General features: G+C 34.8%; 1 protein-coding gene across 8 annotated transcripts in view; it reads left to right on the top strand.

The window, feature by feature from the left end:
* Nucleotides 1-15681, top strand: part of RFX3 (regulatory factor X3) — a 330544-nt gene that overhangs the window by 266205 nt on the left and 48658 nt on the right. For all 8 annotated transcript variants that reach the window (XR_007952236.1, XM_051987925.1, XM_051987943.1 and 5 more), the window contains 3 exons: nt 9340-9455; nt 9909-10063; nt 14323-14420. Coding sequence is in view for 7 of the 8 variants with exons in the window: in XM_051987925.1 (XP_051843885.1) it covers nt 9340-9455; nt 9909-10063; nt 14323-14420 (369 nt within the window). In the remaining variant the exon portion in view is untranslated. The remainder of the gene's footprint in view (nt 1-9339; nt 9456-9908; nt 10064-14322; nt 14421-15681) is intronic.

Raw genomic sequence — 15681 nt, forward strand, 5'->3', positions numbered from 1 at the left:
ACTCAAAGTTACAAAGTTTACTTTGTGAAGCTGGCAAACTTGTGAACTCCAATGAGTAAAGGTGTGAACACAAGCCTTGTATTAATTAGTTCTACTTAGTACCTTGTTTCAGGTTCTGCCCAAAACATCTTCTTGTAAGATTAGATCAAATCTAATTAGTTATCAGTTTGTAAGGATTCCAACATCTCCCCCTTTCTTTTGTTAGATGAAAAACCAAAGGAAATAGGAAATCTAATCAGATTAGTGGATTTCTAAAGGGGTACACATAAATCCATCAATATAGGCCAGAACTTTGTAACAGATATACATGGTATACATAAATCCATCAATATGGGAGGCATTATACATAATTTACATAAGCACATAGCAATATAACACAGGCTAGTAGTAATGTAACAAATAACATGAATCATCCTGAAAATTTACACATGTCCATAAGTCCTAGAAACAGTCCAATAGGATTCCATTGTCCATTAGTTCATGTGCCAGGAATCCAATAGTTCCTGTAAGCTCTGAAGTACTGCAATAGTCTCATCAACAATTTTTCATCTTAAGGAATCCAATGATTCTTGCTAGTTTTTCAAGAACTGAAACAGTCTCATCTTGTCTTAGGAAATCCAATGATTCCTGGGATTTTAAAAAGTTCTTTTAACAGTCTCATTGTCAGCTATTTGATTCTTTCTCCATCTGTGGAAATATAAGCAGATCCTCTTCCCCAAGCAGTTAACCTAATTCCCTTCTATTTACCAAATTTGGGATTTCTCCTCATCATCTGGTAATTACATTGGAGCTGTTTGCACTGGATATTGCCTTGTTGTCTTAAAAGGCCTGTATTCTTCCCAACTGTAATCCTGATTGCTTTTCTGTTGGTTGATGACATCAGAGTCCTGAATTTCTAAAGTCTCTCTGGGTGTAACCTCAGCTGCTATCATGCCCCACCTGTCCTTTGATTGATACTTTGGAGCTGGGCCTTGCCTCTCCTTCCTCTGGGTCAATATACATTTAGAGGCCCAGTGAAAGCCTCGGTTACATTTTGGACATGGGGTTTTCGGTTTTCTCTCACCCTGTCTTCTCACTCTATCTCCATTTCTATATTGGGCTCTTAGATGTCCAACTTTTCCACATTGAAAACATCGACGAATTTCTCTAGAATTCCTCTGCCAAGAAGGACCTTGTCTTCCCATATTCATCATAGTTTGGGTATAATAAGCATTTGTGCCCACTGTGGCACAGCGTCTTATGATCTCCTCCAAAGGAGCATCTTTGCCTAGCCCCCATATAATTCTTTTGCAAACCTCATTGGCATTTTCCTTAGCCAAATGTCTAGTCGTTATTTCTGTTGCTGCATTGTCTCCAATGGTTCTTATTACAGCTGTTTGTAAACGTCCCACAAAATCTGCAAAAGGTTCATTGGGACCTTGCTCTATTTTTGTGAAAGCATTATTTCCATCTTTCTGTCCAGGGAGAGAATTCCAAGCTTTTATTGCAGCCTTAGAAATTTGCTCATACACTGTTATGGGATAATAAATCTGTTCTGAACTCTCTGCATACTGACCTTGACCAGCTAGTTGGTCAAAAGTGATTTGTACAATAGCTCCTGTTTGCCTATTGCATTGGGCTTGAATCCTGCATAATTCATGAAACTCTGAAAGCCACAATAAATTTTGTCCTGGTTCAAGACATGTTTTAGCGATGGATTTCCAGTCATTCGGGGTTAAGATTTCATAAGACAAATTATCCAGTAACATCTTCACATAAGATGATGTAGCCCCATAAAGAGTGCAACCCTTTTTCAAATCTTTAATTTTTGCCAAATTAAAAGGAGTGTATTTTCTCTCTTTTTGACCTGAGGAGTTGAGCTCTTCAATCACAGGATATGCATTTATAAAATTAGATATATCTTCTCCTTCATTTTTTGCTTTAATTAATGCTTTTTCTAATCTTGTCAAATTCTGCTTTACAGGAGAAGCTGACTGTGTTTCTGTCTCTCTCCCTCCCCCTTGTTCCACCCATGAAGGGTTAATTGCGGGGGGAGGGTCATGAGATGTGGAATCACCTAATTCCTCCTGCTGTGAAATATCATACTCAGAATTGTAATTAACTCCATTCTCATCTGATTCGTCCTCCTTTTCACCTAGTAAAGTTGGCACTTCTTCCTCCTGTACTTTCCTTTTTATCATTCTATCACTTAAATAACTTCTTATAGCCAATTGTATTACATTATATGTATTAATTATTGAGTTAGGCCCATTTTTATTATAGAATTGACAAAGATCCTCTCCAACCAATTTCCATTCATTTAGATCTAATTCCTTATCAAGAGAGAAACAAGGACATATGTCCTTTACAGTTTGTAAAAGTTCAGTGATTTGCTGTAAACTTATAATTAAACCTTGGCTTTCCATAACTTTGACAATGCTCTCTAAACATTTTCCTTGAACAGAAACAGGCTGTTTTCTAAATATCTGTCCCATCTTAGCTGAAATTCTACTTTAACTCTTCTAACAAAATTTCTTTGTTGCACTCACCCTAATTTCTGGGTTGAAGAGTCTTTTCCACTGGATCAGGATCAGAGGCTTTTCCACTTGAATCAGGATCGGAGCTTTTCCACTGAAATCCATTGAGGGGTCTGTTTGTCCCACGTTCAGGGCGCCAAAATGTTGTGATCTAGTTCAGATGGATCTGAATCGGTCCCTGTTCGGGCGCCAAAATGTGGTGAGCTTTTTCTTCTCAAAACATATCCAGGTGATAAAAGTTCAGATCTTTTATTATCTCCAATATAGCCCGGTTAGCTTAGAGGCCTATCTCTCTGCTTGGTTCCAAGAGCTCTCTCCAAATGTCTTTAAATCCAAAGGTCTGGTCCTTCAGCCTCTGCCTCTGCTTTCTTCAGCCTCCAGCCAGCTCCAGTCTTCATGTCATTCCGGAGAAATCTCTCCAAGAGCCTCTGTCTGTTTCTTTTATGCAAGAGGGAGGAATTGTGGGATACGAGAGAGAGGGATTATGGGTTTTCTCCCATAGTGCTCTCTGGCCCTAAGAGCTTCAAGGGAGGTGTGAACTCAAAGTTACAAAGTTTACTTTGTGAAGCTGGCAAACTTGTGAACTCCAATGAGTAAAGGTGGGAACACAAGCCTTGTGTTAATTAGTTCTACTTAGTACCTTGTTTCAGGTTCTGCCCAAAACATCTTCTTGTAAGATTAGATCAACTCTAATTAGTTATCAGTTTGTAAGGATTCCAACACTTTCACCTCTAATTCTTCCCACTACTGAAATTGTTCTAAACTGGCCCTATGTCCTGCACTCCATTGATTTCTTTTTTTGTCCCCGTATACCATGCCTGTTTTAGTTTCACTTCTTTCCCTGGCAATCTTGACTCTATAGTAAAGCAATTCGAGAAGACATTATCTTCCACTTTCAAAATTTTCAAATGCGTGTTATTCTTTTTACTATTCCTCCTTTTAAAGAAGTAACAAAATCATACTTAGTCCACTAAAAAGTCATGCTATTCAACCTTACTACTCATTTCTAACAGATTCCCTTTCAGGCTTTTCACCACAGCTGTTCCAAACTCTCCCAGCTCTCCTCCATACCTCACTATCAGCCCATTTACCTTTGAAGATTTACCTTTCCTTACTTCCTACTTTAATGAGAAAATTAGAACTGTCCTTCCTAAGTTCTCTCATTTCCCCCCAAAATATCCTGCCTTTGCTCCATTCTCAAAGGACAAGGTAACCCTACTTCTTGTCAAATTAACTCCTTCTCTTGTGCTTTTTTTTCTTATTGTTTTCCTTATTCTTATCCCCCTCCTCATGGAATCATTTTCTGTAATCCATATCCTCTCTAATCATTCCTTTCCCATTGCTTATATTTTTACACTTCCTTTATTCTTTTCCACTGACCTTTTCATCCACTTGACTTAACCTCATATCTCTCCTCCCCTTTAATATTAAACTTCTAAAAAAAGATTACTATACACTCAGTGTTTCCATTTCTTCCACACCCACTTTGAGTTCCTCAACTACTTATTGCCACTACTCTGCTGAAACTTCTCTCTCCAAGGTTATATTAATTGCCAGATTCATTAACCTTTTTTAAAAATTTCCAACCTCTCTATGAAATGTCTTCAGCATTTGACACCATTGAACCCTCTTTTTGTACTGGCTTTCCTCTTTTGGCATCTTGATGCAACTTTTCCTTTGATCTTCTTATACCAGTCTACTTTATTGGTTCACTGTCCCATTGCTTCTTAGACAAGGTCTTCTAAGATTCTGTTATAGATTCTTTTTTCTTATTTTTCTACCTTATTTCCCTTGGTATTTCATAGCCCCATCTCTATTCAGATTCCTCTCCAATCTATAACTTTACTCTTAACCTCTTGGAGATTGGGTGCTACCTCTGTAACTGACTTCTAGGCAGATCTCTATCTGAATGCCCCCCCTGACATCTCAAATTCATTCTGTGTGAAATTGAACTCATCCTTTTTCGAAAATCTATTTTTCTCTAAACTTTTATATTTTTTCAATGCCACTACCTTCTTCCCATTTACCCAGGTCAAAACTTTAGTTACTGTTTTTACTCTTTTCTCTCCCACGTTCAATCAGTTGTCAGACTCTATTGATTGTACCTTTTGAATATCTTATATCTGTTCTCTTCTCTCTACTACCACCACCCAAGTTTACATCTTTTTAACATCTTCTCTAGCCTCCTAATATATTTGCCTTCATCTCTTCCCTTAAAAATCTATTTTTCATGCCAGTAATCTAGTGAATTAATAATCTAATGAATATTTCTATGTCACTTCCCTACTTAATGTTTTCTGTTGCTTTCTATTTTCTATAGAATAATATACAGACTTCTTAACCTGACATTTAGTCCTTCATATCTTATCTTCTCCTTTACACACAAACACTCTCTCTCTCTCTCTCTCTCTCTCTCTCTCTCTCTCTCTCTTTCTCTCTCTCTCTCTCTCTCTCTCTCTCTCTCTCACACACACACACACACACACACACACACACACACATTCCCACACACATACTCTCTAATGAAACTAGACTGCTAGCTGTTCTATAGTTTCCTCAGCATTACTTTTCCTCTTTACATTCATGCAGGTTGCCACCCTTTTGATCCCAATCATGTCTAGAATGCATTCCTATTCATCTGCATCTATTGAAATCCTTTTCTTCCTTCAAGGTCCAGCTCAGGTGTCACCTCTCCCATGAAGCTTCCTTGGATTCCTCTAACTGCAAGTGAACTTTTCCTTCTCAAATTTTCATAGAAAGTTTGGTCTTGATCCTTTCTTTACTACTAATTTGTGCTTTACTTACTTGTATACCTATTCCTTCCCTTAGATAACAAGGTCCTTAAGAGTATAATACTTTGCACATAGTGGATGCTTAATAAATGTATATTGAAATTAATTCAATTATTTGTTAACATTTTAAAAGGATTTATTTCTTCCAATTTTTCACTCTTTATTTTTTTGTGACATTTCCCACTGATTTCTGGAAGAGTATCCCCTCCACTCAAAGAATTTTTTTCTATATTTATAAATTGGACTTAGTATCTTTACATATGAAATCTCTAAGACTTTGTATTATGGTTTATACATCCAGAACATATGAAAGAGCCAAACACCAAATTTAGAGGTTTTTTTCTTTGTCTAAAGAATCCAGATTGACTTTCAGATTGCCTGAACTTTACCATCTAACTAGGTAGGTTCTTCTCTACTTTTCTCAGATGTGATAGATTAGCAGTTATTATGCCAATTCTTAGGAGCCAAATTATTAAATACATTTAGTCTAAACTCCTGTTTTTGCACAAAGCAATAATTTTCAGATTTCATGTATATTATTATTTGAGGCTAATTTATAAATTAATTTGGTTGCTCTGAGGAGATTTTTAAAATAATAATCAAAAGTTAATACAAACATTAGCAATTTTTAATACAATCCTCTATACTTGTTGAAGCTAGAGGTCTGCTCCGAGCCACTAAGAAAAAAATAAGTTAAGATCAGGGCCTAAATGAGACATGTATCATCAGGGACTTGATCAAAGAGCATTTATTAAGTTCTGTGCTCAGCACTGGAGATACAAAGATAACTAAAAACAATCCCTGGACTCAAGGTGCTCGTGTTCTAATGGAAGAGACAGCATGTAAACAATTCTATAATAAAAGATAGAAAAAATGTACATGGAAGATAATCTTAGAAGGAAGACAGGAAAATTGCTTCTTTTGAAATTCATGACATCTGATCTTCTTTCCTTGATCTTCATCCATCTCTTTTACCAATCTGCTGGTCACTCTCTTGTCTTTCTCTGTTCCTTTGGGTCCTAGCTCATAATTTTCATTTCTACTACTTCCTGCTATCCCATTATTTTTTTATTTTTTTCCTTACCCAAATATTTTTATTAAAACTTTTTTATTTTCAAAACATATGCATGAGTAATTTTTCAACATTAACTGGTAAAACCTTGTGTTCCAAATCCCCCTACACCCCCCCAGATGGCAAGTAATCCAATATATGTTAAACACGTTAAAAATATATATGTTAAATCCAATATATGTATAATATATATCAATTATCTCATTGTACAAGAAAAATTAGATCAAAAAGGAAAAAATGAGAAAGAAAACAAAGAACAAGCAAACAACAATAAAAAGAGTGAATATGCTATGTTGTGATCCACACTCAATTCCCACAGTCTTCTCTCTGGGTAGACGGCTCTCTTCACCACAAGATTGTTGAAAATGGCCTCCATCATCTTATTGTTGAAAAGAGTCATGTCCATCAGAATTGATTATCACATAATCTTGTTGTTGCCATGTATAATGATCTCCTGATTCTGCTCATTTCACTTAGCATCAGTTCATGTAAGTCTCCTCAGGTCTCTCTGAAATCATTCTGCTGATAATTTCTAACAGAACTATAATATTCCATAACATTTATATACCATAACTTATTCAGCCATTCTCCAACTGATGGACATCCCCATTCAGTTTCCATTTTCTTTCCAATACAAAAAGGGCTTCCACAAAATTTTTGCATACATGGGTCTCTTTACCTCCTTTAAGATCTCTTTTGGATAGCTCCTCTCCCTTTCTTTAGAAACTTAAGTATCTGCAGTGATGAACCTTCTGATCTAGTATTCTCACAGTTTCTCAAACTCTGCCACTCCTGTGATCCCCACATTCACTTAATTTGAGGTTCTTCCTGTTATAAACTACTTTCAAAATCCTAAACTCTGATGTCTCTCCTTCTGCTTAAGAGCCATAGTCCTTTTATTTCTTGCCTAATTCCTTGATAAACTCACTGTTTTTTGTCGTAGCTTCACTCCATAGATTTCTCCCTAATCCTTATCCAACTTGTTTCTCAGTTTTTTCCCTACCCCACAATTCTGTCCTTAGCTACCTTCTATCCTCTCTCCTCATAACTAACTATATCCACTAGCATAGCTTCATTTATTAATTCCAAGCTGATGACTCTCAAATCTTTATCAGTTTTTATCAGCTAACTTTACCAGTTACCCTTCTTAACCTTAAGCATCACTTTCCTGGGCTGCATTAAGAGATAGAACTTCAGGACCATTCTATGTGAGTCTGACCAAATGTGGAATATTATATTCACTTCTGAATGGCACATTTTAGATAAGACCTCTAGATAAATTAGATAGATCACATTTCCCATATGGTGATTAGTTGGAGAAACTGGAATTATTTTTTTAGTCTGGAGAAGAAAAGGCTCAAGAAGTACATAATAACATCTACTTGTTTGTAAAAGATTGTTATGTGAAAGAGAAATTCTATTTATTCTGGTAGAAAGAAGAATAATAAGTATAAGTTCCTAAGAAGAAAAATGTGGCTTGATGTTGGAGGAAAAACTTAGTAATATTTATACTTGTCTGAAAGTGAAATGGACTCCTCACTGCAGAATTTTAAAGATTGACTAAAAGGCCATTGATTGAGAAATCTTCCTAATATATCATTTTAATTTTCTCTCTCATTAGAAACTTATAATAGGTCTCTATTTTGCTTTAAGTAAGCCTTCAATTACTGTATAAAGTTAGGTATTATTATTATTATTATAGAATAAAGTTGACTTGACCCGAACACTGTATAGCTCCTGATCCTCCATGTATTTTTCCCCACAAACTACTCTCATTCATACATTCAGCTTTCCAACCAAGCTGGACTACTCTGTATCCACCATTTCTGCCTTGCCCTTCTTTTTTTCATGTTTTTATTCCTAGTATTTTATATTCATGGAATAGTCTTACTCTCTCCTCAATCTCCATCTGTCAAGGTCCTTACTTTCCTTGAAAGCCTAACTCATGTGCCAGCTGCTCCATCAAGCCTCTCCTATTTCTTTAGCCTCATCAGATTTCAAAAAAACACTTGTCTGAACTTATACTTTTGTCCTTCATCTCACTGTACCATAGTACATCATAGTCATTTGTACTTATGTGTCCATGTATGAATATTCTCATCATTGTTATTAAGCTACATCACCTATAAAGTCTGAGTGAACAAGCATTTATTAAGCACTTATTATATAGGCTAAGCACTATACTAAAGGCTAGGATTCAAAGAAACATAAAAACACTATCCCTCCCCTCAATAAGCTCACATTCTAATGGTGGAAGCAACAGCAAATAACTATGTACATACAAGGTATATATAGATATGCTTACCTATAGATAGAGAGATAAACAGACAGATAGAGATGGTAAATTAAAAGTAATCTCCTAGAGAAGTTATTAGTAGTGAAAGAGACAGGGAAAGGCCTTGCAATTGTGATAATTAAGCTGAGAGATGAAGGAAGCCAGGGAAACCAGAACATTCTAAGCCCGGACAACAGCTTAGTGACAATGCACAAGGCAGAAAGTGGAGAGTCCCATATAAGTACCAGGAAAAGGAGGCTAGTGTCACTGGGTCCTAAAATATGTGGAGGGGCAGAGAAAGCACAATGAAAGATAGAAAATCTATCAGGTTGTTATAGGTATAAAAGCCAAAAGAAGAAGCAAAAAAGAACATAGCTAGAGATCTTTGAAAACATTGGCTGGCTTTGTAATTTGGAAAGGAATTGGTTGGTTTTTCCCTAGTTAATATCCTTGTCTTTTTGGTAGTTCAACTTTCCTTTGTTCTGTCATATATCTTTAGCAGGTCCTGAAGAAATTTCCTGATGAAACACCTAATACCCAGAATGACTAGAAATAGCTATATCTTACCATTCTTCTGTGCTAAGTTACAAAAGAAAACAACTGTCATCTATGCACCTCTACTCCTTTTGGCTAATGTAAATACAACAAAAAGGTCATCTGCCCTTGATTTGTGTTTTTTTTTAGGCAATATTGGATGTTGTTGTGAATCTTCAGTTTAGCCTGATAGAAAAATTGTGGCAAACTTTCTGGCGTTATTCTCCCTCCACTCCAGCTGATGGCACTACCATTACTGAATCCAGGTCAGAATCCAAAAACTTTACTAATTTACTATGTAATTGAACAGATTTGACAATGTAGAGATATGTATACCAGTTGTGAACCTTTCCTGATATAATTTGATAGGCTAACATATAGAAACATATCACAAACTGCTCTTTCAAAGTTTTAACTTCTCTACATAGTTCCCATTTTTATTGATTTGGGTGACTGCAATAGACATCTTCTCCCTTTCCTTAAAAAAAAAAAAAAAAAAAAAAAGTAGTAGCCAGTCAACATGTTTTTAGAAAATTTGAAAGTAAGTAGAGAGCTTTGGGTGGGGGGAACCCTTTATCCCAACTATGTGGCACCAGTGCAATGATGGTATAGTCTAACCTCTATAGTATTTTATTCAATAAGAATATTTTAAAAGCCCATTATTCTTTTTTTTTATCCTCATTTGCCATCTATTCATTTGCGACATTTATTCACGCCAGCAATCTGAGTGAAATAGAAAGCCGACTTCCGAAAGCAAAGCTGATAACTCTGTGCAAAAATGAGTCTATTCTGAAATGGATGTGTAACTGTGACCATGGGATGTACCAGGCTTTGGTGGAGATTCTCATTCCCGACGTCCTTAGACCTATTCCTAGTAAGTTAAATGCAGACAAGTAAGGATTCTTTTGTTCTCATACATAACTCCCAGGAAGTTTTGGAAAGTGAATGAAAAAAATCTCAGTGATTCTATGTCTGAATCTTCATTCAGGTTTGCAAAACAGAAAAGCATATAATATTATGGAGTAATACATTAAAGCAGAGTAGTATGAAAGCTGTTCTCTCTCTTTTTTTTTTTTAACCTGACTCACCTATTTTCCAATCTATCATGCTTCTTTCTTGTAAGCCAACTAAGCCGATGGGTGACAGCCTTAGTATCTAATTGCAAGATTACTCCTTGGCCAGTCAACCATTATCGAATTATTTCCCTCAGAAGCACAGTTCCCTTCTTCAAGTAAAAATTATTGAAATCTGTAATTGCTAGGCCAGTCTCTTTTCTAGTTGCTTTTGATATCAAGCTAATTTACCTCGGTTTCCAGTGAAGTTGAATTCCTTTATAAAAGCATTTACTCTGTCACGTCCATCATGTTAAGAACTACAAATGTAGCTTCCATTAACAGTAATGGTTAACAGTATTCTGAGAGAAAAATCTATGTAACTACACAAGCATTGTGTTCCCACTATGAACCAGACAATAGGCATTACACAGATAAGTTAGATTATTTTTAAAAGAAATAGTGCCTCAAACTATCTTGTAACAAACAAAGCTATTTTCTACAGATGTCAATATAAGTGCTACTAGGGAGTCTAGCTGTTAGAGGCAGTTGAGAACAATTTTACACCTACATCTTTATGAGCAGATGCTACTGACCTTAACTTGTTAATGAAATGGAACAGAACTTCCACTCTTAAGCACATTAATGGAGATAAAAAGAATGTTAGCTTTAGAAATTAGAAAGCATAGATTTGAAGTGTACTTGCTCACAGGCAGCTATTGTCAATGTTTTCAACAAAACAAATAGAGATTTGGTTGAACAGAACATCAGGAGCTTCACATAAAACATTTGTGGATTTTTAACCTCATCTATTTCTAACTGTGGCAGAAATTAATAGAGGTCATGAAAAATAAACACGTTTTTATTCGTTTACTTTCGTTACCACCTAAGTGCATATTTATCCATAATATGTTTGTATGGTAATCTATGGATATGCATATGGAGTTATGTAAAAAAGTCAGAAAAATTTTTAATTGTCTTTATCTCAAGTTCCATATGTTTAGCAAACATACACAAAAGCTTTCATTTTTTTAAGCAATTAAATTCTAGTTTAAGAATATCATCAAAATGAATTAGGGATTTAATTAAGTTCCCAATAAGAGAGTAAAGAAAGCCCTCTGGCTTAATTTTCCATTCCATCCACACAAAAGTTTTCCTGATTAAAGATTGATTAACAGTGACGTTGTCATGGAAAATTTGTGTGCATATCTTGTACTGATTTCTGTTCCAGTACCTGATTTCCCTTGCCTTCCTCTTGCTCCCTGTGCACCGAGAGGTATTCTCTAGAGGTGTTTTAAGAGAAGTTTTATAGGGGAGCTCATTAGCCTATGACATCTTACTGCCTACTCACAATTTATCTCATGAGATAGATGAAGAGATGTCAGGGTTTTTAAAAACCCCACAGTATTCTAAATACAGAAAACCAAAATCACTCATATTTGTCTTAACACAACAGAAATTTGACTAAGGGGAAAAAGGAATTTCTAAAGTTAATTTTTAGCCTCTTCTAAAGTGACCACTGCTTCGCATAATAGGCAGCTCAAACTTTATCTTTCTTTTTTGAAAATTGTATATTTGAAAGGCCAACTTACTTTGTCAAATAGCTTTCCACAAATTTCACTGAACAAATAAGATCCAGAAATTTTTGTAAAACTATAATTTCAGAGTTGTTTTGTAACCAACAGATGCATTAAGCCATTCCAAAGAAATTTCAAGATTTCATTCCCATGCTACAACCAGCCTCAAAGAAATAAAAGCTCAAAATACATTTTAGATAACTATCTTTTGAATATGTGCATTTTAATACTAACCTTCAACAGGTTGAGACTAGTAGGCTTTGGAATAGACTTTGAATTTCAAACAATCCATTCAAGAATTTTAAGATTTGTCAAAGTCAATCTGTACAATTTTTTATTTTACATAAATTCTTATAGAAAGACCAAACTAGCTTCTCTGTACAATGAAGAATTTCTTTTCCTGGCGACTACTAGTACTTAGTTTTGCCATCCATCTTTTGCCTTCATAACAGAAGATATATTTTTTTTCTGTCCAGATGGGGTTCCTTTTTTGTTATAAAAATATCTTTGCCCATCACATTAATTTGAAGTCAGATTAACAAATTCTAGATCCTAAATCTAGAAAATGCGAAGTTGCTAAAAATAAGGAATTCCCTCCAAGCAATTAGTGACACAGATTCAGTCCTCAGTTATTAGTAAGGATAATTAGCAGGCCAAGACCTCATTCTTGTACAACAGGGGAAAGATTCCAAGTTATTTTCATTATTTCTAAAATGCAAAATAAAGGTAATTATTTCCTAGCCTTCTGAACATCAAATTAATTTGGATAAAATGAGATCCAAATTGAATCTTAATCTGTATCTTAAACCCAAATGTTCTTGAGCTTCAAAAACGGGTTAGTTTTTTTGTTACTCCTTTTCATTTTCATTCATACCTATCCTCCATGATCTTAGTGCATAATACAGCAGAAAAAATTTTTTCATAAGCTTCCCAGCTTTGACAAAGTGGGAAGCTTTGGAAATTTCACAAGAAAGATCAATTCTCACGAAATTTCCAATGCTGTTATACAGATTAAGGGTTTGCTTAATCTTCCATATTTGAGGCTGCTTTTCTCAGTCAAAATCCTGATTGTTTCAAGTTCATTCATCATTTGTCCCATTAAATAATACAAAAAGAAAATGATAATTTATTTATTTCATAGAGAAAAATGAATTGTTTATTTTGATACTAGTTTGCACTGTTAACATATTTTCTCAACTTTCTTAAACAAAAGTCATTGTCAGTTGAAGAAGTATGTTGGACTCATCTGAGCATTAGCCTGGAAAATCAAGGGATTTAATCCCAGGATTGCTTTTAATTTGCTTTTCAGCCTTAGGCATATCATTTAGCTTTCTGGAGTCTTATCTGTGAAAGAGAGATTAAAATATCCACCTACCACACAGGAGTATTCATAGATTAATTTTAGATTGTAAGGTGCATCAGGTAGTTATTTGGTATTTAAAGCCTGCTTCCTTCCATGCAGAGCCTTGGACACAAATAAAGTAAAATCACAAAGCCAGGAAAACAATAACAGCATTTTATTTACATACTTCATAGTTTCAGCCTAAAAATAAAATGGTGCCTTGAAGGCTTAGTATTATTTGAGTCCATTTTCTTATTACTTGCCACAGAATTAGTAGAGTCCATGTAAGTAAGGGGCAGACTCCATCAATGCTGGCTCTGCCTAACAGATATACTAGTTCTCTTCCTTTATGGCCAGGGAGGGTCCTATTATTTCATAGCCTGCATAAAATGTAGTGTTATGGGACAAACATATCTGTCTATATTACATACTGCAGAAAATACAGTATGTAATTCATATACTGGACAATTTTGAGTATTCTCATCAATTATTGGCAGCAGTTTTCATGACACTTGTCCTGTGTATAAAATGAAGAATTGATTAAATTATCCAAACTCACATGAAAATAGCTTTGTGCCTTATTCACTAGAGTGTTAGAGAAAAATGAGAAAATTGCCACTTCTCCACCTGAAGTCTCTAGTTTATTGAGAGGTACAGGTCAAAAACTTTTTGATGAGATTATGCTGTTATACTGAATTAGGAGCTGGAAAAAGATCTTAGAATATGGGGTTCCAATATTATCTAGTCCAATCTATACCTTAATGGGAAGCCTTTTTCCTGAATTTGTAAAGAAGATTATTCAGTCATTTAGCATTAAACAGTTGCTCAAAAATGCTTTGTTCAAAGTAGAAAAATCTATAATTATATTCACAACTGGTATATGTCACTGTACTCAAATGTTTGAATGTTTGGATTTCCCACCGATGGATAAGAATAATCTGGGAGTGAAACAATTAAATATATAACCTCCAAGAAGTAAATCATGGAGGCAGAACAGAGTTATGAATATATATTAAATATTTATCAAAGTAGAAAATAAAAATTCTCAGAGTATTTCAAATTATATGTTTATGTGCTATAATCCCTACCCTTCTTTACCCCCAACATAAAGATATTGGTTATTTGGCTTCTTTTCATAATGTTTTTATTTTTTAATATTTAGGTGCCTTGACCCAAGCCATTCGCAATTTTGCAAAAAGCCTTGAAGGTTGGCTTTCCAATGCCATGAACAATATTCCACAGAGAATGATACAAACCAAGGTACATTGTGTTAGCTGTGCTCTTCATTTTGTATTTTGGAAATTGTTTTGAACCATTGTCTTTGATCTCCCAGGTGGCATTGTGTTACATAATCTGTATGGTAGAAATGTAGGATTTTTTTGTTTCTTTTTAATTTCTCAGAAGCTTTCATTTTCTTTAATGAAGTATTTGCATTATTGTTTCATATTCAAACTCAGTAGTTTATAGATTTCAAGTTAAATTTTCCAAAGAAATTAGAGAAAGAGTTCCAGAAGTAAAGACAACAAATATATCATAAATCCAGCCTACAAAACGGTCAAGAACTTCCAGGTTACACAATTATGTTAATATACCTCCTCCATCCCTGCAAATCTCAACCCTTCATCACTTAGTAGAGTTTATTACTCCTGAAAAATGTGTCACTCCAATAGCTCATCTGGTAATGAACCTCACTAAAATAATCTGGGCTAACCCTCAGAGGACAGATATGACCATCTTTTACCAGATCCACTTTTGAAATCAAAACCTAACACTGTGACTCAAGCACATAGCTTTGTGCCTGGCATATAGTAGGTACTTAATACATACTTATTGATTGATTAAGATCTTCCAGAATTTGTTCTTTACTAACATAATCTTCAATAATCCAGGACGACAACCACATCATGCTAAGGCATCAGAGGAAAACTCTAGTACAGATAGTTGAAAGTATTACCCAGAGAAACAGAAAGTATTTAAGTAATTATATCTCTAGTAATAGCTTGCATTTATGTAATGCCTTCTAGGTTGCAAAGCACTCTACATATGTCATTTATTTGAACTTCACCACACTTCTGCTTCATTGGGGTTAAAAATTTGGAAACCTAGCTATATTTTGTCACATGGAGACAAAGCAATATTTTATAATATAATGTAATAACTTGCTGCATTCTCTAGTTCTAGAGAGTTTATTCAGTAACTTATTTTTTTCTAAATATGTACTATTTGCAGAACATTGATAGATATTGGGAGTCATACAAAAGATTAGAAAAGTCATGGGGTCTTGCCTTTAGGGAATTTATAGTATAACAAATAAAAGACAGAAATATGAAGTACTAATATATAGTATTAATCTGATAATTGTATCAGACCAAATGCAAAAAAGTATTGAGGTTCAAAGGGGAAGTCCAGTACTGCCTTAGAATATCACAGGTCTAAAAAAAAAAAAGAATATCAAAGATCCTTAGAATATCCATGGAAGAAGTGGTATGTGACTTTGATATTATAATGAATGAGAAAGATT

The sequence above is a fragment of the Antechinus flavipes genome, chromosome 1 (assembly GCF_016432865.1).
Source record: "Antechinus flavipes isolate AdamAnt ecotype Samford, QLD, Australia chromosome 1, AdamAnt_v2, whole genome shotgun sequence".
Taxonomy (NCBI): Eukaryota; Metazoa; Chordata; class Mammalia; order Dasyuromorphia; family Dasyuridae; genus Antechinus; species Antechinus flavipes.